Below are 25,825 nucleotides of genomic sequence, written 5' to 3'. Positions count from 1 at the left end.
GAAGCCGTTGACCCAGATCCGGTGGAATAGCATCCAAGCCTCTGGCAGGGAATACAATCCTTTACGGTCTGTGGGACACAGTGCTTCTTACTCGACAGCAAATGACCACAATCACATGCAGCCCGGGTGCCACTATGTATCATCCTTCAGCAAAGTCTGAGCAGCATGTGTGTAAGTCGTCAAGCTCAAGCCTCCGCGCGGCAGCACGAGAACTGAATCCACTGAAGTATTAGGAGACTACTGGAAATGGAGCTGGCTCGGGTTTTCGAGGTGACTCGGCAACCTGCCAACATCACGAGATTTCGAAATTCCACCATGGACGATCATGAGTTCCCATTCACTCATCAAATCAAATTGATTCTACTAAGGATCAGTTCCTGGCCCGTAGTTCACGCTTTCAAATACTTTGTGCTGGTCATCTTTGGTGTTTGCTTGTGCACCTACATCTTCACATCATGCCGTTTTTACCTCAGCAGCAAGAAGAACCGCCAATTTCGAGGAAAGGAGCCACCTACCTTGGCATATTGGTTGCCATGGGTTGGGAATGGCATTCAGATGATCAGAGATCCTCATAAGTTCTATGAGGAAACACTGTAAGTTTATCCTTGAGTACTATATGTTGAGTATATGGCCATCATGCTGATCGACGTTACCGTAACAAAAGTGCCAAACGACCAACAAAAGGACCGGTGACTATGCGTCTAGGTCCTATTTCCATGTACCTCGTGATGGGCGCCTCGAACATTCAAGCGATTTTTCGACAGTCTAGCAGTCTTTCGTTCGAGTTTATGCAGTTGCGTATCGCACACAAGGTCAAAGGTCTTCCAGCCAGCGATGCCGCCCTTCTGGGGATGGACGACTCAGGGGCTGGTACTCTCAACCAGTCTGAGACCGGCGTTGTAGGGAAAGGACGCATTTGGCACATACTTCATGGGATATACCTCAAGAACCTTACGGAAAAGTCAGCCGTAGACTTTCTGACGGCCAAATTTGTCTTCGAGTTTTCCGAACAGCTCAAGACTTGTCCAGAAGGCGCATCAGCCCCAGCGATTGTCGGTTTATACGACTTCCTACAGACGTACCAATTCGCTGCATCAACCATTACTTTAGTCGGTCCGCGAATTCTCCAAAAGGGCTCGTTGGAAGCCAAGACATTCTGGGACTACGATGCTGCCTTCATGACACTTATGCAGGGGCTGCCAAAGCTAGTGTGTCGCAAAGGCTGGGCAGCGCGCGACCGCACTCTTGAAGCCACCAAAGACTGGCTGGCGGCAGCAACTGCTGGTTGTCCTCCAGACAGCGATGCTGATTGGGAAGAGAACTTTGGTCACAGGCTTGTGCGTGAGCGAAACGCTGCACTTGTTGATTACGGTATCAGCTTCGAAGGACGTGCAGCAATGCATATGGGCCTCATTTGGGCGTGAGTGGTGTCTCTTCCTATCTCTCCTGACCCCCGATATTTTCCTGTTGTTTTCTCCCATGGTCATCTGCTAACTTCTGCCGTTGAACAGCATCAATGCTAACGCCGTTCCCATGACCGCATACATGTTATTCGAGATGGTCCGAGACCCGCAACTCCTCTCAAGAATCCGCGCCGAGGTGAAGACTGCCATGGTCGTCGGTACGAATATGACATCAGTACTCGATATCGATATCACAAAGCTAGCGGTTCTGCCTTTGCTGAACTCCGTATACAACGAATGCCTGCGTCTGCGCTCGAGCATCCCCATCTCGCGGCGTCTGCGGCAAGACATCGAGATTGACGGATATACGCTCAAGAAGGACAACTTCATCCTGGCACCCAGTTGGCTATCACACATCGACGAGGCAGTATGGGCGTTCCCAGGCCACCCGGCACGCGACTTTTGGGCCGAGCGTTTCTTGCAGCCAGAAATGCGCAAAGTCAAGCTGGGTGACTACTGTCCGTATGGTGGTGGGAGCGTCATCTGCCCTGGGAGATTCTTCGCCAAGCATGAGATTCTTGCGGCGGTTGCGATGATGGTCACCACTTTCGACATGGAGTTTGTGCGCTGGTCGCGTTTAGATGGTTCACCAGCGAGCAGAGGTCCGGGCATGGAGGGGGCGGAGTGTCGAGGTGTCGTAAGTCTTGATAGAGATGCTACGGTGAAGATCCAGAAGCGGAAGCTGGTATAAAAGGCATGTCGTATTACTTAAGTGTAAACAGTCGCCTATCTGATGATTGCACATACATGTATTCTCTTGATCTAGAATCTGAACCACCAAAATGCAGTGCGACTTAATCCATTGTCCGCCGATGCATCGTCTGATGCCTCAAAGATACGAGATGGCAGATATGATTGCGATCGAAGTACGCACAGGGTTAACCCTTGTTCGCGTGACTCCTCAGTTTCAATTATCTTCGCCCATATATTATCTTCCATCTTCTTATAAGAAAACAGCACATCAAACAAACTTTAGAATGCTCTAATAATTTAAGGTTACGGCAGTCCTAGCGTCCGGCTCTCTTAGCTTCTATTATAGAGTCACTATAGGGGTATTAAAGTATATAAAAAGAACGGTTATTTATTAGAAATAGGAAATAAGTATAAAGCTCGCTTTAATATAAAGGGTACGAGCGAAGTAGGCCTTAGTAATTGTATAACTAAAGTTACGTAACGTATAATAAGGCTATAAATAGTTAAAGCTATTATAATATACCCCCTTAAATAAATATACGTTTAAAAAAAAGCGCGCTTAACTACCCGTATTATTATAAAAAGGTTTATTAAAAGCGGAAAACTAAATATTAATATATAAAAATCTATTTATAAAAGGAATTATAAAATAAATCGGTTTATATATAAAGTTATAAGCGAGGGATAAATTAGCTATAAATTAATTTTCGTATTTATTACTATAAGTAATTTTAAAGCTATATTATTAATAAAAAATATAACCGAGGGACGGCTTTTTATTAACTAAATAATCGACTTATAAGTTAAGGGTAATAAATATATAAATTTCTCGCCGCTATTTATAATACCGACTTTCCTTCCCTTTTTAACTTATATTTATATTACTATTATATATATATACCCTTACTTTTCGCTTTTATACCCGCGTTCTTATATATATATATTATTAAAAAAGGATTTTTATTAATAGTATTGTTTTTATTTAAATATTATTAAAATAATTAGTTAGAAACTACGCTTATATTATTATAATATAAAAAACTAAGAAATATAAATATAAAGCTATAGCCTCGGGGGAGAGCGGTAGCTCCCTTAGCCCCCCCCTACGAGCTTAAAATAAGTAAATAATATTCTTTTATTTTATATTTTAGTTATAATACGGCCTCGTTTATTTAATATTAATTTAACTATTTTATTAAATAAGTAGCGGCCTTATAACTAAATAAGTTATTTAAAAAGGTAATAAAAACGAAGAGGGTTTATAGCCCCCTCTCTTATTTTTTTTAAAAAGTTAAGAAGACGTCCTTATTTTTTAAAAGAATAGTATAAATAAAAAGGGTTTATAACCCCCTCTCTTATCTCTTTTTAAATAAAAAGAAAAAAAAGAAAAAGACTTTTTTTAAGAAGATTAGAGAGGTAAAATAAGTTTATAGCCCCTTTTTTTATTTCTTTTTAAAAAGTATAGAGTAGTTAACTATATATATAATACTTTCTTAATTATTATTATTTATAAAACTAATTCTTAATAGCGGACCCTCTTAGTACTATTTTTAATACTAAGGTTTATTACAAGCTAATACTTTTACCTCCCCCGTTTGGTTATAAATATTTTAAATATATTAAAAGCGCCCTTAGTAACTGTTTAAATAATACGTACTTCTTAAGTTCGTATATTAATAATAAATACTAACGCTACTAAACCTATAAAAAGTTAAGTTATACCCTTATTCTTAAGGGGTATATATAGTTCTTAAGTATAAAGTTCTTATATTTTAAATAAAAAGTAATAAAAAAGTTAGTAATAGCCGTAGCTATCAATATAAAACTACTTATATTTTATAAAATATATTCTAAGCTATCCTCGTTCTATTTATTATTTATAACTTAATATATAGACCTTAATTTATATAATAATAATATTATATAAAGCCTTTAAGTACGACGGTTTTTTAAATAAGGGAAAGAATAAGGGGGTTTATATAAACGAGGCTATAATAAAAAAGGCGTTTATAAGCGCTCTTTTTATATTAAAAGCGTTATTAAAAGAACTTATTAAAAACTTAACGGTATTAGCTACTTTATTTATAAAAGTGAATAGTATCCGAATTAGAATTAATATTTTTATTAATTTATATATCCTTCTAAGTATATAGCCCGTATTTAAGTCTTTTTTAAATAAATATACGCTTATTTTCTTAAGTAAATAACCTCTTTTTAAATAACTTAATAGGGTTATTAAAATAACTTTATATTCCTTAGCTATAAGCTACGTTTTTTAATTAAGAACCGGGCCCCCCGGGCCGTTTTATTACTTTTTAAACTTCCCCTTGTTTAGTATAATTATTTATTATATATTTTTTATATTTAAAAATAATACGAAGTATTCGAATTTCGCTTTAAAAAGGTTCTTTATAAGACCGTTAGTTAATATCTTATTTATTAATATATAAACTACTTAGAATAAGCCTCTTAAGTATTTTTATTATAGTTATATATTTTAGATATTAACGTAGTATAAGTAAGTTAAAATACGTTCTTTTTTTTTTACTACGAATTTAATTATTTAACGATTATCGTAATATACTTTTTATATATTACCGAGCTTAAGTAAGATATTTTTAAAAAGGTATTTAAGAGCGAGTATTCTTTTAGTTATATATTCTAAGCTTAGTAATTTAGTTTTTATAATTAACGTAGTTATTATATTTTAATAAGTTACTTTTTATTAAATAAGGCTATTAAAAAGGGAGATTATAAAACCTTATAAAGATTTTTAAGTCTTTTTATTATTTATAAACGAAGCGTTATTTACGATTAATAATACTTAGTTACCTCCCGAGATCCCGAAGTATATTATTAAGTATTAAGTATAAAAAAGGTATTATATAACCTAATTTATAATAAAATAATACTAATAGGACGGGTTTATTAAGAACTAAAAGAGTAGAGTATATGTAAAAGTAACGTTAGGCCGAATTATAATCGCTATATATAATATCGATCCGACCTTTTTTTAAAAAGACTTAGTTTTACTTAGGGATATAATCCTTGAGTTCTTTTTAATTAGGACCGTTAATAAAAGGGTTATAAGAGTAATAAAATTAGTAAAATCGAACTTCTTAATTACTTTTTTAAAATACTAATTATAAGCTAAGTAGATCTTCTTATTTAGTTAATTACGAACGACCCTTATTTTAAGATATTACGAAACTAGCCCCTAGTTTTTTATTTTATACTTTTTTTAAGTTTTTTAGTTACTTAATTAGCTTTATAAATATAGTTTTTATAATAAAGAATAAGGATATTATCTATATAAAAAAGAACTAAGACCTTTTTAATAAAATCTTAAAATAAATACGGGTCTTTATATATAAATAAGAGACTTAGACTTTTAAAAATTAATACTAGCTTTTTATATTATAATAATAAAGCGTCGCGGGCGCTATATAAGGCCCGCTCGAGTTTAATATATATTCTTAGTTTATAAAAGCCGTTTAGAAGCTCGTAAATAATAAGGGGGTCGCTTAGTTTTTTAATTATATTTCAAAAGGCGTTTTGAATATTATATTAATAAACTTTTAAATTAAATTAAGTAGTAATAGTTATAACTATTCTAAATATCTTAGTAACTAGCGTCGCTACGTAAGTCTTTTTTAAAGAGTATTATTTTCAAAGGTCCTTTTTAATATAAATTCTCGCTTTATAATAATCAAAATAATTATTACTATTTAGCTTATAATTAAATACTTATTTAAAGAGTATTAGCTTAAAAATAACCGACGCCTTACTAACTACTTTCTAAGTATTTATTTCCTTTAGTTTTTAGATTTTTAACTATACTACTTTTACGAATTAACTTTTTAAAAGTTTTAGTATTTTAAAAATATCATTTTATTTCTTTAGAGGGGTAATTAATTAATCTACGTAAATTCGGTTAGATTAAACTATAGTTAATAAAACGTATTTCGTTCTATTAATTATAGTATAAACGTAGTAATATAGTATTTAATACCCCTAGGTTACTTCGTTAACCGCTTTTTATTAATTAGGTATATACGTATTAAAAAAGGTGTCCTAGTCTCTTTTTACCTAAGTATAAAAAGAGTACTACCTGAATTACTCTTATTAACTTAGGTTTTAAATAAATATTTCTAATAATTAGTTTTTTAATCTCTAGCTTTATTTAGTATACCCGTCCTCTTCTTAACTATATATATTAATTATATTAAAGTTATTAGTTAGGTTATTTATTATTCTTATTTCTTAATATAAGCTTATTTATTAAAAAGGTTTATTAAAATCTAGTTAAATAAAAAGATCTTTTTTATAAAAGCTCTAAGAAGTCTCTATTTTTATTTATATATATATTATATTTTCGATTTTTTTAATGAAAAGATCGACTTCTTTTATAACCTTATTTATAACTTTAATTAACTAAGTAAGGTTCGTATTTAACTCTAAACTTTTAAAATCTAAAGTTAGTTTAGGAGTAAGTAGTTATTTACTTCATTTATTTAGAAACGAACTAGGCTTTTTTATAGCTTTATTTACTTCTTATAAAACGAGTATAAGTAATAATAACTACTCTTTATTATTAATTAATATAACCTCTTTTTTATTTATAATTCTAAGTAATTAGAACTTAAGTTTAATTATTATAAGCGGTTATTAAATTTTATTTACTACGGCCCTTAACTTAAATAAACGAATTACGGTTTTAGTATTATTTTTTAAATAGAAAGCTATTTTATTAAATATTATATTTTAAATAATAATAATTTTTAAAAATAAGGGGATTTAGATCTTATATAAGTTATAGGCGTTCGGTACGTAATTTATAAAGTATTTAATATATCCCCTCTACTCTATTTTAAAGCGTCTCTTATTAATTCCTTTTTTATAGTCCTTTTTAAAAGGGTATACTCTATAGCTATATATATACGTTTACTCTTAATAAGAACGTAAATTATAAGCGAGCTTTAGTATATTTATTAATTATTATTACTTGAAATAGTAAGCGAATTAGACTTTTTTAATTTAAATTAATAATAATTAGTTAGTACGTTACTTAGGGCTAATATTATATTAGTAGGCTATAACTAATATAGCTTTTAATTAGAGTTCGTTTAGTAAGTTAGTTATTAATATTATACTAATCGCTTTATTAATAATTTTTTAATTAGCTCGTTCCCCTCCTTTATTTAGTTCTTTTATATATAAAAAAGTAGTCTCTAGGTCTATTCTTAGCTCCCGTACTTATATTTAGAAACGAGTTTTACTATTAATTATAATTATTATACGTTTTACGTCTTATCGGATTTTATAAATAGCTATGCTTTTTTATATACGTACTTATTATTTAAAAAAGTATAAAACTTTGAATATTATATTATAAGTCTTCGTAACTTATAAAAAAACGAAGATCCTACTTAAATATTCGTTTTTAATTAGTATTAGCTACTTACTTTATTTATAAGCTAGTAAGTAGTTAAAAAGGTTTTATAAAATCTTATAATAGGGTCGGGTTACTTTTCGTTCTAAAGTATATTATAAAATAACCTATTTTATATAAATAGTCGTATAGTATTAGTATTTTAAATAGCTTAGTCCTTTAATCCTTACTCCTTAAGTAGCTAGGACGAGCTTTTTAAATATTATTAGTATAAGATATTTAAATTTAAAGTACTAAAACTAGGCTATATTTAATCGGTCGTTCTTTAATTAATATAAAGAACGTAAATACTAAGTACTACGTATTAAAATTATATTAATAAGTAAAAACTAACTTCTAAGTAGAAAATAAAACGAATAGGGCTTATATTTTAAAAAAAACTAGATTAACCTTCTTCTCGAGCTATTTAATAATAACGTTTTTAAATTCGTTACTAAACTAAAGGGTATAATTAAAACCCGAGTATTAAATATTAGTTTTTTAAAAAAGAGCTTTTAATACGACGTTTATATAAAAGTTTTTAATAAAACCGATATTATAAAAAATAAGGTATTTTATTTTAAGCCCTTTTAGTTTTATAAAGATATTATATATAATCCTCGTTTTTTTAATAATAATAAAATAAGAGGCTATTTTAAAATCTATATTCTCTAAACTATTATTCTATTAAATAGAATCCGGCTCTAAAAATAATTAGTTATTAACGAAGTAAATAGTATTATAGTTATTTATAATTATATTTTTAAAAAAGAAGTATAGGTTAATAAAGAGGATAGAGAAGATAATAAGATTACTATTCCTATTTACTTTTATACTTAGCTTAAGGAGTAAACTAATATTAATAATTATAATTATAATATTTAAAAAGTAGGTTCTTTTAGAGTTTTTACTATTATTTAGCTCATTAATTTTAGTTATTTTTTTAAAGCGACCTTAGTTACTATTACTCTATTTAAAAGGGGGTTTTATATAAATCTAGCCTTTTTAAGTAAAATTAGTATAGAAGTTAATATACTTTTCTTAGTTTAAATAAGAAATTATTTTCTAAGCGTCGTTAGTACTTAGCTAAACGTATTCTAACTTCGTTTTACTTATTAAAATAAGCTCTATTTTTATATAGTTTATTAGCTTTTAATAATAAGTCCTTTTATAAAAGTAGTTAATAAACGAATTAAAAATTATTTCGTTCTATTTAGGAAAATCTAAGTAACTTATTAATATTATAAATATTATAGGGGTTCGTTTATAACTCTTATTATATACTACTTCTTTATATAAAAAGTTATTAAAAATCTTAGTATAATATTTTATATTAAGGATCGCTTCCCTTTTTCGCTCTAGTTTAATAATTTTAATAAGCTCTTAATTAAATTAGTTTAAAATAAAGCGATATATAGTTATATAAAAAAAGGTTTTCGAAACGAGGGTCCTTTAGACTTTAAGTAGTTTAAATTATATTACTTAATAATAAGCTAAAAAAAAGTTTTGAATCTAAGTTAATAAGCTAATATTAGAATTCGCCCTATTTATAACTACGTTAAATTCCTTTTTTATAATTATAAGCAAACTAGAGTCGCTCGGTACGTATTTTTATTTAAAACCCTTAATTATAATATAAAGGGAGTAGTTTAAGGAATTAATAAGCTCCTCTTTCGTATTTTTTAAAATTTCTTAAGTAATTATAAAAAAGATCTAGCGATTTATTAATTCGTACGATCTCTTTTTTTATAAATAAAAGATCGTTTTAAATATAGTTTACTAAATAAAAGAGGTATATTCTTTAATAAAACGTACCTAATTTACTATTATAGCCTTTAGTTTTATTAAAATAACTAGTTATTTAATTCGATCGTTTTTAATAAAAAGTTCGATTATAATCTTATTTTTTAACTATTTAGTTTATTATTAAATAAACTCTTTAAGTCTTTATTAATATTTAATTAAGGCCGTTTTATATACTTAATTTTAAGTAGTATTTTATATTTTAACGTACTCCTCGATTAAAAAAATAAACTTAATAAAAAGAGACGGATTTAATAAAGAAATAAGGTTATTTAGGTTTAATAAGTCCTAAATATCCTTTAACTAGGCCTTAATTTATAAAGCGAAGTATTACTTAGGCTAATCTTATTAATAATTAAGCTTTTACTTAGGAATATTAGTAGTTTTTTTAAAAAATATTAGTTTATTTAAGAATAAGCTTAACGAAGGTAATAAGAATTAAATAATATTATAAAAAAGGATATAATAAAACGTAATCCTTAAGAAATAACTTTTTAATAAAAATATAGGGGTCTAAGTTAGAGCTAAGCTTATAATTATTATAAAGTTATTATAGGGGTATTAATATATATAAAAAGAACGGTTATTTATTAAAAATAAAAAATAAGTATAAAGCTCGCTTTAATATAAAGGGTATAAGTAAATTAGGCCTTAGTAATTATATAACCGAGGTTACGTAACGTGCGGTAAGGCTATAGATAGTTAAAGCTATTACGATAGCTTCTTATATTACTATCCGGTCACGACTAACAGATCGTCGACTCTATGAGCTTAAATGCTAGCAAACTCCCATGACCCTCTTGTACGGATGAACATATGGGATCGATACGTTGTGTCATTTGCTCTAGCACTCACCTTCTGTACTTGGAATTCGTGGCAAGATGGCCCGAAATATCTTCAATCGCAACGCCAAACATGCACAGGCGCAAGCGGCCCGGTCTGAGGCCCCTGAATTCGAACCAGTTACGTGGTGGAAGGACCCTGGACTGAGGAAGTTGTACTTCTGGTGTGGTGTCTTGATGATGATGTCTGCATCGACAGGCTTCGATGCGTAAGCTCCTTCTCTTGCACATGGAGTCCAAAACACCAGTGCACAACAAGATACTCATGACGAAGGGATGCAGGAAGCTTATGAACACTTCACAAGTCATGGATCAGTGGCAAAGTTCCTTCAATCATCCTGCAGGGGGAAGACTCGGCCTCATCGTTGCCATTCTCGATGTCGGATCTCTTTCCAGTTTCTGGATGGTGTGAGTGTGACCACAGGACTCAAGCTGCGGTCCAGTGTGAGACTTCTGCTAAACCCAGATTCACATAGCCCATATTTTGCAGACAAGTACGGCCGAAAAATGCCCATCATTATCGGTTGCGTCATAGAGACCATCGGCGCTTTCATAGGAGCTTTATCAAACAGCGAAGGAAGTAAGTCAGCCTTTTGAGTCGCAGGTTTTGTTGAGTAGTCCGGGTATTGATCCTTGCATGAAGTGTATATGGCCGGACGCTTCATTCTCGGCTTCGGAAGCTCATTCAACGGCGCCGGTCTCCTGATAGCCGAGATCGCGCACCCTCAGCACCGGGCCAAGATCTCTGCCATCGTCAACTGCATGTACGGAGTCGGATCGACCAGCTGTTCCTGGCTAGCCCTAGCGACTACCCGGATCATGGGCGACTGGTCGTGGAGATCGCTCACCATACTTCAGGCGTTCCCCGGCATCTTGGTTCTCTCGCTCATCTACTGGATCCCGGAGTCACCTCGCTGGCTAGTTGCCAAGGAGCGTTACGAGGACGCTGAAAACATGCTATCCACGTACCACGGTAATGGGGATAAGACAAATGAGACAGTGGTATTTGAGTTTCGAGAGATGAAGCAGACGTTGGCTCTTGAGTTCCAGGATAAAAAGTCCAGCAGCTACTTCGACTTTGTTCGGACTGCGGGCAATAGGTATAGGGTTGTGTTGTTGATCTCACTGGCGATGGTGTCTCAGTACAGCGGTACAAATCTCTTCTCCAACTACGCCAACAAAATTTACGAGGGTGCTGGCATTCGCGATCAGACAAACAAGGTTCTGGTGAGTATCTATCTACCTCACTGAGCAAAAACCTCCATCTGCAGTATTCTGACGGCTCATTTCCAAACCCAACAGCTCAGTGGCGGCCAGACGCTCTTGTCTCTCGTCGTCTCGGTATCCTTCTCATTGTGCATAGACCGATTTGGTAGAAGACCACTATTCCTCACAGCCACCACGGGAATGGTGCTCATGTACATGGGATGGACCATCATTAGCTCCCAGTTCGAGCGTACTCACGACCTTGCCCGATTTGGGTACCCCCAAATCGCCTTCATCTGGCTCTTCAGTCTCTCGTATCAGATCGCGTGGACCGGGGTCATGGCAGCCTACGCGTTGGAGATCATGCCATACAGTCTCAGGGCGAAGGCCGGCGTCATATCAACTATTTTTGTCAAGGGGTTGATCGTCCTAGGAAGGTGAGATCACATAATGAGTGAGGCTCCCAAGCTCATGTTCAATGCTGATATGCGACGTGTTCTTCAGCTATACCAACCCAATTGCTTGGGATAACTTCACAGTAGCCGGTCATGCATGGACACTGGCCATGTTCTACACTGTAAGTGACCCTCGCCTTGAGGTCAGCTCCATAATTGCCTCAACTGATCCGTCCGTAAGATCCTGAACTTTTGCTATCTCTTGTTCGTGTATTTCTTCTACCCAGAAACAAAGAATCTCACTTTGGAAGAAGTCGCCAAAGTCTTCGACGGCGATGAGGCAAAGGTTGCAAGGATGGACAGGGAGGACGTCAAGAATCAAGAGGAAGAAGAACAGAAGAGGCAGAGTCACGTCGAAGTCATTGCCCTCTGATGGATCAACAAATATGAGGAAGGTTTCCTAAAGTAGGAGGTGCCACAGTCATTTTGTGCACCACGGTCCGCGAAAGGGTCCGGGATCTTCAGGAATCGAGGAAACTGAACAAAGAGCCAAACTAGCCGACTTAGCCCAAGCGTAAAACTACACTACGGCCATAAGAGCAGATGATAGCTTAGAGCTCGCAACGGGCATTACGTCCCTTACTAGTAACATTCCTCGATCCGGTCCAGGCCTGCCTGTGATGGTTCGGGCCGTGGCCTGGACTCACAACAAGATGGACTACTCGCATAACTCCGAGGAATGTGCCGACCTCTGCGAGGTGACGAAGGACCCTTACTCACAGCATCGCAAAAGGAAAGACGTCTTCCTTAGCCTCGATCCTCGATTACCTAACCGCTCGGGAACCCCATAGCCGAGGAAGCCATTCTTCCGTGTCACAATAACCGTGCAACCGCAAACGACCTTGCGAGTACCTCGCTCGCGTTCGTACACAGTACGAAGAATTCGAGACCTTATACTCATTCCTAAAAGAGCTAGATGAGTTCTGGAAGGTTGTGTCACTCAATATTTTCAAAGGTATCGTGATTTATAGCGAATTCTATCTATACTGTATCTCTATTCAGAATTAACAAACACAACTCGTTTACTGAAATTATCACTGGTTAATATTCACTCGGCGGCGAGTATCCTTTGGATATGAACCAAACGGTAGATTCCGCCGGTGATTGATGATTCTGGCCGGTAGAAATCAGAAAGTCCTTATCTCCACATCAAGTTGTCAGATTACCCGCATAGACTGAGGGACATATAGACATCTCTATACGTTCGCTACGTCTCTCTACTTACTGAATTAAGTGCTGCGCCGTCTCAAATCCAGCCTCTTCGTGCACTGGTAAAAACAACCCATTCGTCCTCGCGAAATCAGACCGAGCTTTCTCACTCACCCAAATGCTATCAATATTGCTGGGGTCCAGTCCTTCTGCAGCTGCGGCATCTTTCATAGCCTTCAGCTCATCTTCAATCCTCTTTTCCTTGAAGCAAAAGTTCCGAGGGTACCAAAACTTTCGCTCGCGCGTGGGCTTGAACTCCGGGATAGACTCTCGGTCCAGTGCTAGAAGAATGACCTGTTCCGCAAGGGTCTATGCAAACTTAGCGTCGTCGAAATGGCATCTCTCATAGGACCTACATAATTCTTGTCAGGTCGGTCCAGATGAAGCTGGTCCTTCAGGGTGACATGGGTGTTGGTGATGACGCGAACATAGTGGTGACTGTTGTAGTTCGCTGTGTGCGGAACCAGACCGTGGAGGATGAAGACGTCGCCCTTCTTCGCCTCGGCAGTCTGGAATATCCCGCACTCGCGCACGCCGATAGTCAGATCATTAGCGGTTAAAGCTGGGTCGAGACCTTCAGGGTGGTCGTAAAGTCGCTTGCAAACCTCTGCAGTAAGATAAGTAGTCAGCAAGAGTTCAATAGCCATCAAGTCCGAACTAGACGTAATTGTGGATTATGACAGCTGGAAATGGATTCATACCTCGTAAGCCATCCTCGCATAATAGAGTACCTCCGCCTCCTGGTGGAATATCCGTGAAGCACCTCAGTTAATGACCGTCAACGTTGTTCCTGAGGAGTCAAGAAGTTGTCGGAACCAGTCATTGTCACAATGCCAGCCGCCTTTCTGCTTGGGCGATTCTACGTTGTCTGACTCTCGGGACCTGGACTCGGAACCAAAGTTGACCACAAAATTGTCCCCCACCCAGCGTTCTCGCTTGTCATCCCAGGCTTCAACGCCGCCGATGATGTCAGTGATTTTCCAAACGCCTTTGGCGCGAACTTCTCGTAACGAAGTTGCCGATGGAAGGGCAGGTGAAGGTACTCCTGTGCCCATGTGGATTTGTCGCCAGCATCATACCCGCAACGGACCCAAAGATCCTTCATCCATCTCCGTATAACATTTGGATCGATAGCGTTTTCAACGCGAAGCCAGCCACGTTCCAGAAAGTTTTTGGCTTCCTCGTCTGTCAAATGCTGGAAGGGCGTGCTGGGTGGTGCATAGATAAACCTCTCCCCAGGCTTAGCGAAAGATTTCGGGTACGGTGCCACGTTGAGAAAGATATGGACAGCTTGAGAGTGAGCTGCACTATGCCTCTGTGACCTATCTTCATTCGATTCTGTTTCTCTGAGGGGCGGGCTACTTATCATGAATTTGAACCCACCGGCCGCTACTTGACAAAAATGTATCGGTCGAGCATCATCCGAGCAATCGGGTTCCCCTCATGACAGCGCCATGCTTTTATCCGAAGCTCAATCATGAAGAGTAGCCACGGTCACCACTATAGCCTTGCTTGTGAGGCAGTACTGGTCATGCTAAAACTCTAATACTGTTAGTATCCCTATTACAGGGTAGTTAGTTCGAACCGTAGTTGACGAAGAGATCAATTGAACTATATAAATATCTGCGTAGGTATAAAAAGGAGGTTCTAACCGTAGGTTAGGCTGGCTATAATAATTATAAATAGGGCCCCTAATTAGCCCTTGCGCAGTCGGCTATATACCGCGGTCGAATTAAACTTCTAATCTAATACTAACTTTCTCTTTTTTTTATCGATTTAATTACTATAGTTAGAGGTATAATTCGACCTCGGGCCCGTTTACTAAGTCGTCTCCTTTTCCTCCTTTTCTCTACTCTTTTTATATAACCTATCCTTTTATTTATATAGTAACTTTTCTACTACTTACGAATTACTCTAATCCCTTATTTAGTACTACTTTTATAAAAGCGTCTACGAGGTTATTTTTACTATTAATTTAACGGATCTCGAGTATCTCGCGCCTTTTATATAATTACCTAAGGGCTATAATATCGATTATAAGCCTCTTTTCTTTCGTTATTCTTAATTTAACGAGGTATTTATATAGCGAGTAGGAATCTATATAAATAACTATTAGAATAGGTAGAAGGCTAATTCGATCGGTAATTTTCTTTAGCGTCGTTAAAATTATATAAGAGAGGTTAATGCTATTAACTATATTATAGACCTCCGACGCTAATATACTTCTCGTTACTTATTTACTTTTAGTTAATAAGTAATAGATTATATTACTATATATAATAAATTCGCTCTCGCTTATACTCTTATTAGCTAGGATAATAATATACTCTTATTACGAAATAAGGTCGTTATTATTCGTAAATAACCTATTGATAAAGACGTAAAGCTTACTAATCGTAAGGTCGATCGGGTAGTAAACGAGACCTCGATTAAGATTCGTTTATTATTATTTAAGCCGCTTATTAAGTACCTCGACGTTTTATTTAGTTAGATTTATAGCTTATACTACCCTAGCGTAGTTAAAAGTTACTTTAAGTTAATAAATACTTATAATATATACCCCTCGCGCGAGCTTAGCCTTATGCCGTTTTTTAATATTAGTTACGTTCGGATTAATAAGGTTAATCTTTTCGCCCTACCCTTTTTATTAAAAAATAACGGTTTCCCCTTTAATTATAAGAATCCTATTATTAAATACTAGGGGGGTATTTATTATAAGGACCTCTTTTAGCTTCGCTACGAAGCCCGCTTTCTAAAGCTCATTATCCTTATTTTTTATAAAGTTAATATTAAATAGGCCTAATATATCGTCGGTTTATATTTTAATAATCTTGAATTAGTTACTTTCGTACTCCGCGACTAGTAAGTACGGGTCGTACGTAGAGGTAATTATTAATAGTTAATTAATATAAAAATCGTAATAGGTAGCCTATTAATAAGTACCCGATTCTACGAGCCTATATAGTGGCTTAAGCACTTCAATAATCGTGCTTTCTAAGTACTTACTAGCTATTTCCTTCGGTAGATGGGCTAGGATTTTCCTTATGAGCCCTATAGCCGATTGGGTATAGGCCTAGGTAATATCACGGCTCTAAATCTCGTATCCCTTCTTCTATAATAATACTATTAGTACTATTATTAATCGTTAGCTATAGCGTTATATAGTAAGCGATTATATAAGTAGCGTCGCTTTTCTAACGTTACTATACCCCTAAATTACATATTTAAACTTCTCGTACGGCTAGGGTGTTCCTTTTTTTTTAATTTTACGAACTATTCGTGATTTAAATATGTAAAGGTTTATATGTTTTTTTAGGTCGTATAGGATAAATCGATAGACCCCTCGATTATAAAGAGTGTCTACTTTAATAAGATCTAATCCCTTATACGGCTTTTTAGTAATTATAATTATGCCTTTTTTACGTAGTTTAATTACTAGCTCAAAATCGGCTTTCTCTTTTGCTATATAAAAGGTGTTAATTACCTTATTATTAGTAATAAATTGCCGCGTTAGGGCTTGCCGTCGTGGTCTTTTATAACGTCTCGCCGGTAGTATTAGTGCCCTTTTAGTAATTTCCTTTTCCTCGTTATTTATTAGTACTATTACGACGATTTTATTAAGGATGATTTCCTATGCCTCTGCTGCGGGTTATATAGTTTCCCTTAGCTCTTCTTTTTCTTATAAGTTAGAAATTACTTTGTTAGGATTTATATAGTACGGTTTAACTACCGTAATTAATATTTTAAGTAGCTAGTCGCGATCTCTCGCGATTATATAAGAGCGCTCGTTAACGGAAATTAACTTATATAGCCCAGCCTACTATTAGGTAATTTCGTACTATACTTATATATCCGAATTTAGTAATATATTTAGATTATCCCTTATATCGGGCCTATTGCGCGTAGTAATTACCTCGTTAACTTACCTTTTTATATTTACCTCGCGCAGTACCCGTATTACTTTTTTAACTACTCGGGCTCGTTAGCTTATACTTAATAACGGTAGTAAGGCTAAGGTCGTTTTTAAATATACTCTAAATACTAATAGCGTTAGTATAAGTCCATTAGGCCCTATAATATCGTTATAGTATTTAAGTACTATCTAAAGGCATTCGTCGTCGGTAGAATCCGGATTTTCCTTTTTAATAATTCTAAACGCCTTTTTTAATTACTAATATGCCCTCTCTACTTTTCTAATACTATAGTACGCTTTAACGGGTATGACTTTTAGCTATATACTATAGGCCGTCGTATTATCCCTAAATTTTACTAACTTAAAGCTAGTACTAGCGTCGGTTTTAATACCGTCTAGCGGTCCTTAGTATATATCGATCTAGCTTTTTTATAGGGCTACCTATATTATTTTTATTTATAGATCCTAGAGGAATTGCCCTACTTAGAAGGATATAGCTACGTTAATTATATATAATACTAGCCGACTATTTAAATAAAAAATATCGACGACGATTTCCTAGTTAAAGTTAAGCTTATTACGTAATTTAAACTTAAATCTACGTAGGCTCTGCGTATTTATTTAATATTAATAATATACTTTCGTTAACTACTCTAGCGCCCCTATTTCGATATTATTATTATTTAATTACTTTAGGAAGTTATATAGCCTCGTAACCGACGGGTACCCGAATCTCCGGTATAATCTTCTAAGCTCACTTTCCGTTAGGTAATTAATCGACTTCGTATTATTAGTAAGCTTTATAAACGCATACCCCTATTATTATTTAACTACCTCGAAGTGCTTATTACTAAAGATTCTATTCCTCGTATTATTAAATATAATACCTAGTCGATCTATATTTTTTAGATATAGGAGAAATAGGGTATTAATAAGTAAAATATAAAAAGTTATCGTTCCGAAGTATATCTCTACTTTTACTATACTTAGGGTAACGATTTCCTTATTTAGGCCGAAACTAATCCTCGTAATACCCGCCGTTAACGTATTAAGCGTTACTAGCGCGATCTTTTATAGCGCCTAGAATTGCCCTTTTTTTTTAATTAACTATTATAATACCCTAGTATTTAAGATAATTCTAGCACGTATAGCTTTAACGAGGTAATGCGGGATATTCTTATAAAGAATATAAAAAGTGAATATTCATATAGAAGCAAGAATATATGAATATAGGGGATATAAGCGTATATAAAAGAGGTTTTTGTAGTAAAGAGAGTAATATAGTTGAATTACTATATGAGAAGTTGCTTGCTTAACGAAAGGTCTAGGTAGGCAAATACACGCCTATATATAGGCATAAAAACCTCCTACTAGAATATTCCATTGCTTATTAATTATGATATAATTAATAAGCGTATACGTAAGTGAATGCGTAATCGTAGTACGTAATTCCGCCTCGAGTAAATTCCAGATTATTCAGTTACCTTCCAGTACTTTCCATTGCTCACGTAAGCTTATATAAGCAGTATTGCTTACATAATCAATATCTATAATAATCTATAGAAATCGTAGATTAATATGGTATATAGTTTGCTTACGTAATATTAATAATAAGGCGAATAATAAGGTAAACAAAGTTACCTTCGTAATAATAATCCTATAGAAATCGTCTAGGCCGTACCTTTTGCTCGCGTAGAATACTTATACGAGCTTAGTATTCGAGGGATCTAGGTAATATAAAAAGGACCCCTCTAACTACCCCTAGATATGCTCAGTACTATATTCCTTTTTTTTAAATATCGAGAGAGATAGCGTCTTCTTTTTAATTATTAAAATAATAAGCTTTAGCCCTATTAAATTCGCCTTTTTAGCCGCCTCTATATCCGTCGTTTAAGGGACCTTCCCTTATTATCCGTAAATAAAAGCTTACTTATTAAGAGCTTCCGCTACCCTCTATTTATTTAGCCTCGTATATTCTTTAGAGGCTAACGGGGTAAAAAAAGAGTAATTAATATCTTCGATTTTGTTATAAACTAATTCGTTAGTATAGGGGGTAAGATCTTCTTTATTTTCCGAATCTCTTATAGGGGGTATATACTTTAGGCCGCTACTTTAGCTACTATCGCTAGGTTTTATACCCCCGGATTTGCCCTTATATATAATAAGGAATTAGTTAAACCGACGAGGGCTAGTTTTGCTATTTACTACCCTCGACTTTTTATACTATTCGTACGATTTAATACGCTCTTCTTCAGAGTAGTTACTTAACTAATATCTATTTTTTTTTATAAATATAGTATTGCTTTTTTTATTACCCTACCCGTAAGTTAAATCTTTATTTATTTAATAAATCTGGGCCTCCTTACTAACGATTACTATATCTAGCCTCTTTTCTTTTTTTATTATACGTTCGATCGACCTAATATTATTAATAAGGGCCGTCGTACGCTTAGAGGTGGGTTTGGTATAGTATTCTCGTCTTAATATTAAAGCTAGATTTTAACCTCGAGTAGAGCGTCTCGTAGTCTTCGGGTACTTAGTATAGGGTAATCTTTATTTCTAATATACGCTAAACTATAGTATAAAAATATCCGACTTTCTGTTCGTTTATCCCCTTATTTAACTAGGTTTTCGCTAGCTTATCAATTCGATTAATAAGCTCTTTAAGAATCTCTACTTATAATTTACCCTCTATTATCCTAGCTATAGATATAAAAGAAATCGCTCGTAGCTTAAATAGGAGCTCTAGGTTCTTATTATAGGTCTTAAAGCGGCTTCGGATTACGTTAATTATACTAAAAAAGTCGTTTCGATTGAGATTACGTACTGCTTCGTAGTAATAATTAGAGGCTTTGCTTACGAGTACGATATTAATTACTAAATAATACTAGTATTCCCTAATTCCGACTTTTTTATAATAATTATAAAACATTATTAGGGTTTTTTATAAGACCTTATACTTCCCCCTAAAGTATAATTTCTCTTTTAGGAAGATCTTTTTAAGGTTTATAAATTGCCTCGTATTTGCTACTAGATTTTTAGTATTTATATACGATCCTTGCGTCGCTACGTATTATTAGTAACTTCGGGTCGTTTACCTCTTTTCTTATTAACTAATCGGCGCCGAATTTCGTATTAATAGTAGTAACGAGTTATAGATCGAAATAAATAGAATTATCGATTATCGTACTTTTAGTACTATATTTTACCCTAGTATATCCTTTTGCGACGATAGATTTTTATTAGTAATTATAGGGAGAAAATCTAAGTCGTTTACCCTTTTTTTAAATTTATTAAAGCGATTATACGCTCTATCGACCTATGCTTAGTTCTATAGTACGAATTCCTTTTTTATAATTATCGCTATTAGTATTTTATATAGCTCTTATAATTATAAATACGCTAGTAATACCCCTCGCTTATAGAGGAATTTATTAACTACTTTTACGATTCCTAAGCTTATGCTCGCGAACTATTCGTTTAGTTAGTAGCTAAGGTTGTTTATAATCTCGTAAAATAGGGGTTACCCCTATAGCCCCTTTTTTTTATAAACCTTAGTTAAATAAATTAATACTACGTTAATTTGCTTACTATTAGGCTAATCTGCGATTTTATATATCTACGTCCCTTAATAGTCCGGGTTAATATTTACTTACTTATAAGGGATTAGGATTCTATCTAAGATCGGGTTTCGTCCTCTTTTTTTTTATTTTAACTCGTTAAGGGGCGTGCTCTAGCTTATACCCGTATTAGCGGTCGTTAGCGTATTTAATTTTAATAAAGATATATTTAATCCGCGCGCTAGTTATAGTAAATCCGTACTTTTACTATTTAATAAATTTATCGAGGTTTAGGAGATTCCCGCTTCCTCTCGCTATTTTACTACTATTCTCGTTTTTATTATTTCTAGTAATTATTACTACCCTTTTAAATCGCTAGCTATTATACTTACTAAGATCCTCTTTTTTATTTAATAAAAAAGGGTAGGTTTTAGTAGTTCTTTTTAATAATAGTAGTAATAGACGTTTATATTACTATAAGAAGATATAGTAATTAGTCTTAGGATCTTTACTAGTTATTAATTTCCGCCATCCTATATACTTCTAGCCTCCTAAGCCTCGTGCTCTTTATAATCTCTAAATAGCTTCCTTCTTCGACCTACCTCCTCTAGGGTAGTATTTTATAAAAATAGTCGAAAGTAAACGCCGAGCGGCTCGTAGAAAAGCTATATAAGCTATTAAGAACTATATAAGCCGTTAAGTACGGTTAACGAAGTTAAGCCCTCTTTTTTATAAGATCGTATATTTTAAGGAAATTATTAAAAATACCTACTTATTACTTATACGTAGTAGGGTTAGATATTTTAGAGATTTTATTTTTTGCGGCCTCTCGGTACCCTATTTTATATCTTTTAGGTAGTCTTTTTCGTAGTTTAATTACGGTTAGGTAATTATCGCTTACTAGCGATCCTTTTTATTACTTATTTAATTTTCAATCATAGGCCGGCTATAGAAAAGTCGTTTAGTAAAAAAGCTGCTCGGGGCGACGGTAAAAGGCTAGTTACTTAAGCAGTTTTATTAATTAACGTAATTTAACGTAATAAACGTCGACCTCTCGTAAGTAATAAAGGGCTATAATTACTTAATTCCGTACGGTATTTAAGAATCGCCTCTTTTTTTATTTACTTTTATAAGGTTAATTAGTACGAATCTCCTATCCCGTACGGTATTAAGAAATCGTCTCTTTTATATAGCAAGATACCTTACTAATCTACGATAGTAGAATTTAATTACTAATTAATATTAATATCCCTATTATAAGGTAGTTAGTTCGAACCGTAGTTAACAAAGAGATTAATTAAATTATATAAATATTTACGTAGGTATAAAAAGGAGGTTCTAACCGTAGGTTAGGCTGGCTACGATAATTGTAAATAGGGCCCCTAATTGGCCCCTGCGCAGTCGGCTGTATGCCGCGGTCGAATTAGACTTCCAATCTGACAAATATATAGCCTGTCGGTTTATGCTCGACCGAGATCGGCTCCTACGATAGATATCTTTCTCTAGACCTGAGTCTCAAGTCACTGAGACGTGATCCAGGGGAATCTACAAGTATTCAGTGACCAAAACGGATGATATCACAAGCTATATGTATAGCATAACGTGACTGTCAATGCTGTAAATATATGGATACGCGTTTCTGAAGTTACAACCCACTTCGGTCCATATTCCAGCGTGTTCCAGCGTAGATACATGTATCTAGACAAGGAAGACACTGGTCGCGAGAGTCAAGACCGCTCTGTATTAGATCAACTATCAATGTTGCACGCACCCATCGGGGAGTTTTGCACCGATGGGTATTTGAATAGTCGCGGGGTCTTGATCCTCCTCATCGCGTACTCGGCATTAATGTATATGCCGAAGGGTAACGGTAGGGATGCAAGCCTTACTCATCACCATTTGGCTGCCTGAATGTAGGACTGTACCTACTGGAGTTGGCACAGTCTCGTGAAGTTTTTTGGGGTTGACCCCTCGCGCCAATCTCCTCGAAACAAGGTAGTGACTGCAATCGTACCTCCATCTAACTAATAGTGTTGGAGAGCAATTAGTAGATGCTGCAATGGTGTGCTTATTCGATATGAAATTGCGTGGATTCTTTCTCGTTTTCTCTTTAACGTCAGAGGAACGGAGGCGCAGACGTACACCCATCTGACCAGATCGAATTCAGCCGTACACAAACGTCCACCGGCGCAAGAGGCAACAAGCCTCTGGAGATCCTGTGTGACAACCAGCCATGCCATCTTCCGCCCGTACGAAATACCTACCACTACCGTCCAGATCCCAAGCCTCAATCCGCCATCACGCCCATCATCACTGTTCTGACATTGGTCAGCTGCAGTCAAGTGTGGTCACACACTAACGCTGAACCGAATAACACAGGTGGGCCCCGCATTATAAGCATAGCTCTCTGACGACGCCGTCCGAAAGCAGCCCGCCCGCGTCCGCTCCCTCCGCCCCGTCACACCCGGAAACGGCGCTGCAGGCTCTCTCACAGGAAGGGGGGGCCGGTTCGGTCACTGGCTTCCCTGCCCGCCTCTTGCGTACCAGGCCAATCATTTTCCTCTTTCCTCGCAGAACTGTTGCGATGCGGGTTTAGCTCCGTGGCTTGAGGCTCCCGAGATTCGGGTTAGTCGGTGTCTGCCTCTGGTCGAGATCTACCCTTCCAGAGGCGGCGGCGGTGAGACATTCTCTTAGCGAGGAGGATATGTCTCGGATAGACTTGTCTTGGGCGGGCCAGATTTCGTCAACGGAGGAGGTTGAGCTGAAGAAGAGGAAAAGCGGAAGGGACGAGTTGTGTGACATCAAATGGCGAGGATGTTGGCTGAGATTAGATGGGAATAAATACAGACGTTGCGTCCTCCTTCAGTCTAAGAGAACTCTCAGCCCTCAAGCAATTCAACAACAGCCTTGGACAAGCATAAATAAAGATACTCTCGCCTGTGCCCCCTTCACCTTACCCAGGACAACATCCATCTCACTCACTCACACAACATCAACCTCACAAACACACCACAATGCGTTTCTCCTCCCTCCTCGCCGGGTTCGCCGCCCTCTCAGTATCCTCAGCAACTCCAGTGCCACTCAGCTTCCTCCCCTTCGGCAACCTCCCCTCCCAATCAAGCACCGGCGCGAGCATCATCGCCAACCTCGACACCCTCCAAGGCTCCATCCTCAAGCTGACAACAACCCTCAACGGCCTCGACTACACCACCGGCAACACCCTCAGCGTCGCAAACATCCTCAAGCTCCCCGCGGTCCTCCTAAACACAATCGGCCTCAACTCGGCCTCCTCCTCCACCTTGCTCGACGCAAAGGCCCTCACCCTGGCCCTCAACTCGACCGACTCGACCGCCATCGTCAACAAGCTCACAAACGAAATCCAGCCTGCGCTCAAGACGGTCACGGATCTGTTGAGCAAGGCAAAGACATCTGGCGTTGTCGCGTCGTTGGCTCCGCTTGGTCAGACCGATTACCTCAAGCTGATCTCGACGAATCTGGGTGGTCTCGGAGCTGCGCTCTCGCCTTACGTCGATACTACGCAGCAGGCTGGCTTGACCGGGATCACCGCTACCCTCAGCAACCTATTGAAAGCCACCGTAAACGTCTACACTTCTTGAGCTTTACTCGGAATGGGCGAGGGCAACGGTCGGTGTTCGAGACATGGATATGAATATTGGACTTGAACGGATAATGATTGGCCACGGCTGGGAGAAATGAGATTGAACAATGTAAGACTTAGCCAGCATCTTTAATATTGTTTTATGCTTCGATTATCTTCATGACCGGGTTTACGATTCCGCCGGTACACCTTTTAATTCAATCATATTCGCTTCATGTCTCAGTACGACTCAGCTATCACATATATTTCTTCTGGAAACATACTTTGATATCGTACCTGTTACGTGCGGCTTTCTTTGTCACTCACCCTGGGCTAAAATATCTCATTCCCACTGTCCTACCTGCTGCCCGGATACGCCCAAGGGTTCATACATGTTAAAGATAGATCAAGCATTTCATTAAGCTCTATGTTCAATTCTGGAAACTACGCCATGAGGGAAAAAGTCCAGATGAAAACATCATCCAACAACACAAGATCACCATCTGCTATGCCGTCACTAGAGATGCGATGCTACAAATGAGGCCGAACAATACTTATTTATCATCAGTTCGCGACGAAGGAGAACAGCATCGAGACACTCAAGCGAGCATGGCAAAAGTTCAAGTTTGACACTGACAGGGACAGGAGAACACTGGCAAGTTCGTCGTACTGAACACCCAGGACATGATGTTTAAGAAGAAATCCTGTGATTCCGGGCATCAGTGCCATACTTTGCCTCAGCGGATAACATCAAATGATTCTGATATCTCTCCTAGAAGCGTCGAGGTTACAGTTGTAACAGATCTAGTTAAGAAGCATTCACTACACTTCCCGGTTCTACAATCTCAGGGATCATGTCATCGTGTTTACATGCATCTTTCCGTATAACTTCTACCAACCATGGAGTCCAGTCCGCCCAGCTCATCAGCACCCGCACCATCATCGTCCCGGTAGTTGCTCTACTTCATCGCAAGCCCCGAGGTCGAGGCCAGAGTCGGAACGGCACCGAGAACACCCGCACGCCATGCTCCTTACTCGAACTTTGCTCAGACTCAATATATTCAAGAGCCAGGTGATTAGACTGAGGCAGGTGCAGTCCGAATCGGCAGCACCGAATGAGTTGATCGTTCCAAAGCCAGGGAAGATACAGCAAATTGATCCATTGCTTCTTTGGCCTGTCTCCGCCGTTGATCGGCCAAGATGTTCGCAAGAGCCCCATTCGCCATCGTCACAATCACATCACGGATCATGCAGTACCAAACTCTATGCCAGATCCTCAAAACAATAGTATCTGTTCAACACCGAGATAGGTACATCTACGGTCACTGAGGATACAGCCAAATCCCGCGATGCGGATCTGTGAGTCAAGTACGCGCACGATCGAGGTACCAGCATGCGTACAAGTCTGCATGTACCCATATCTGCTTTAGTCCTGTGCCCGAATCTCAGCTTCTACATTGGGGCGTGATAGAAGATTAAAGTGAAGCGGACGGCATCTGGGGCTGATAGCGGAGGCGTTCATCTCGGAAGCATTCCGTTGCCCAACAGAGTTGATGCGCCCTGTAGGGCTGGCACTTGAAGGAATTTCCAGATATCATGGTCAGTGTGATGGACTAACTCGGTTCACCCACATCCCGCGACAACTAGCCTGC

General features: G+C 36.7%; 4 protein-coding genes across 4 annotated transcripts; 3 read left to right on the top strand and 1 right to left on the bottom strand.

Moving 5' to 3' along the window:
• Positions 1-555: 555 nt before the first annotated feature.
• Positions 556-2,154, top strand: CLUP02_06847 (uncharacterized protein; the record flags this gene model as incomplete). The annotated part of the gene is made up of 3 exons (XM_049285844.1): positions 556-593; positions 665-1,420; positions 1,512-2,154. 3 exons carry the CDS (start codon positions 556-558, stop codon positions 2,152-2,154), a joined length of 1,437 nt encoding a protein of 478 aa, XP_049142987.1.
• An 8,011-nt stretch (positions 2,155-10,165) lies between these two features.
• CLUP02_06846 (uncharacterized protein) lies at positions 10,166-12,266 on the top strand (the record flags this gene model as incomplete). Its single annotated transcript, XM_049285843.1, has 9 exons — positions 10,166-10,192; positions 10,239-10,441; positions 10,515-10,640; positions 10,709-10,812; positions 10,876-11,312; positions 11,376-11,459; positions 11,535-11,875; positions 11,943-12,015; positions 12,075-12,266. 9 exons carry the CDS (start codon positions 10,166-10,168, stop codon positions 12,264-12,266), a joined length of 1,587 nt encoding a protein of 528 aa, XP_049142986.1.
• Positions 12,267-12,927: 661 nt separating this feature from the next.
• CLUP02_06845 (uncharacterized protein) lies at positions 12,928-14,581 on the bottom strand (the record flags this gene model as incomplete). The annotated part of the gene is made up of 6 exons (XM_049285842.1): positions 12,928-13,006; positions 13,119-13,411; positions 13,459-13,709; positions 13,879-13,892; positions 13,966-14,424; positions 14,496-14,581. 6 exons carry the CDS (start codon positions 14,579-14,581, stop codon positions 12,928-12,930), a joined length of 1,182 nt encoding a protein of 393 aa, XP_049142985.1.
• Positions 14,582-23,589: 9,008 nt separating this feature from the next.
• Positions 23,590-24,192, top strand: CLUP02_06844 (uncharacterized protein; the record flags this gene model as incomplete). The annotated part of the gene is made up of 1 exon (XM_049285841.1): positions 23,590-24,192. The coding sequence occupies one exon, from the start codon at positions 23,590-23,592 to the stop codon at positions 24,190-24,192; it is 603 nt and encodes a 200-aa protein (XP_049142984.1).
• Between the last annotated feature and the right edge of the window lie 1,633 nt (positions 24,193-25,825).

This window comes from Colletotrichum lupini, chromosome 3 (assembly GCF_023278565.1).
Source record: "Colletotrichum lupini chromosome 3, complete sequence".
NCBI classification, from domain to species: Eukaryota; Fungi; Ascomycota; class Sordariomycetes; order Glomerellales; family Glomerellaceae; genus Colletotrichum; species Colletotrichum lupini.
Note: the sequence above shows the minus strand (reverse complement) of the source record. Positions and strands in the feature narration are given on the sequence as shown.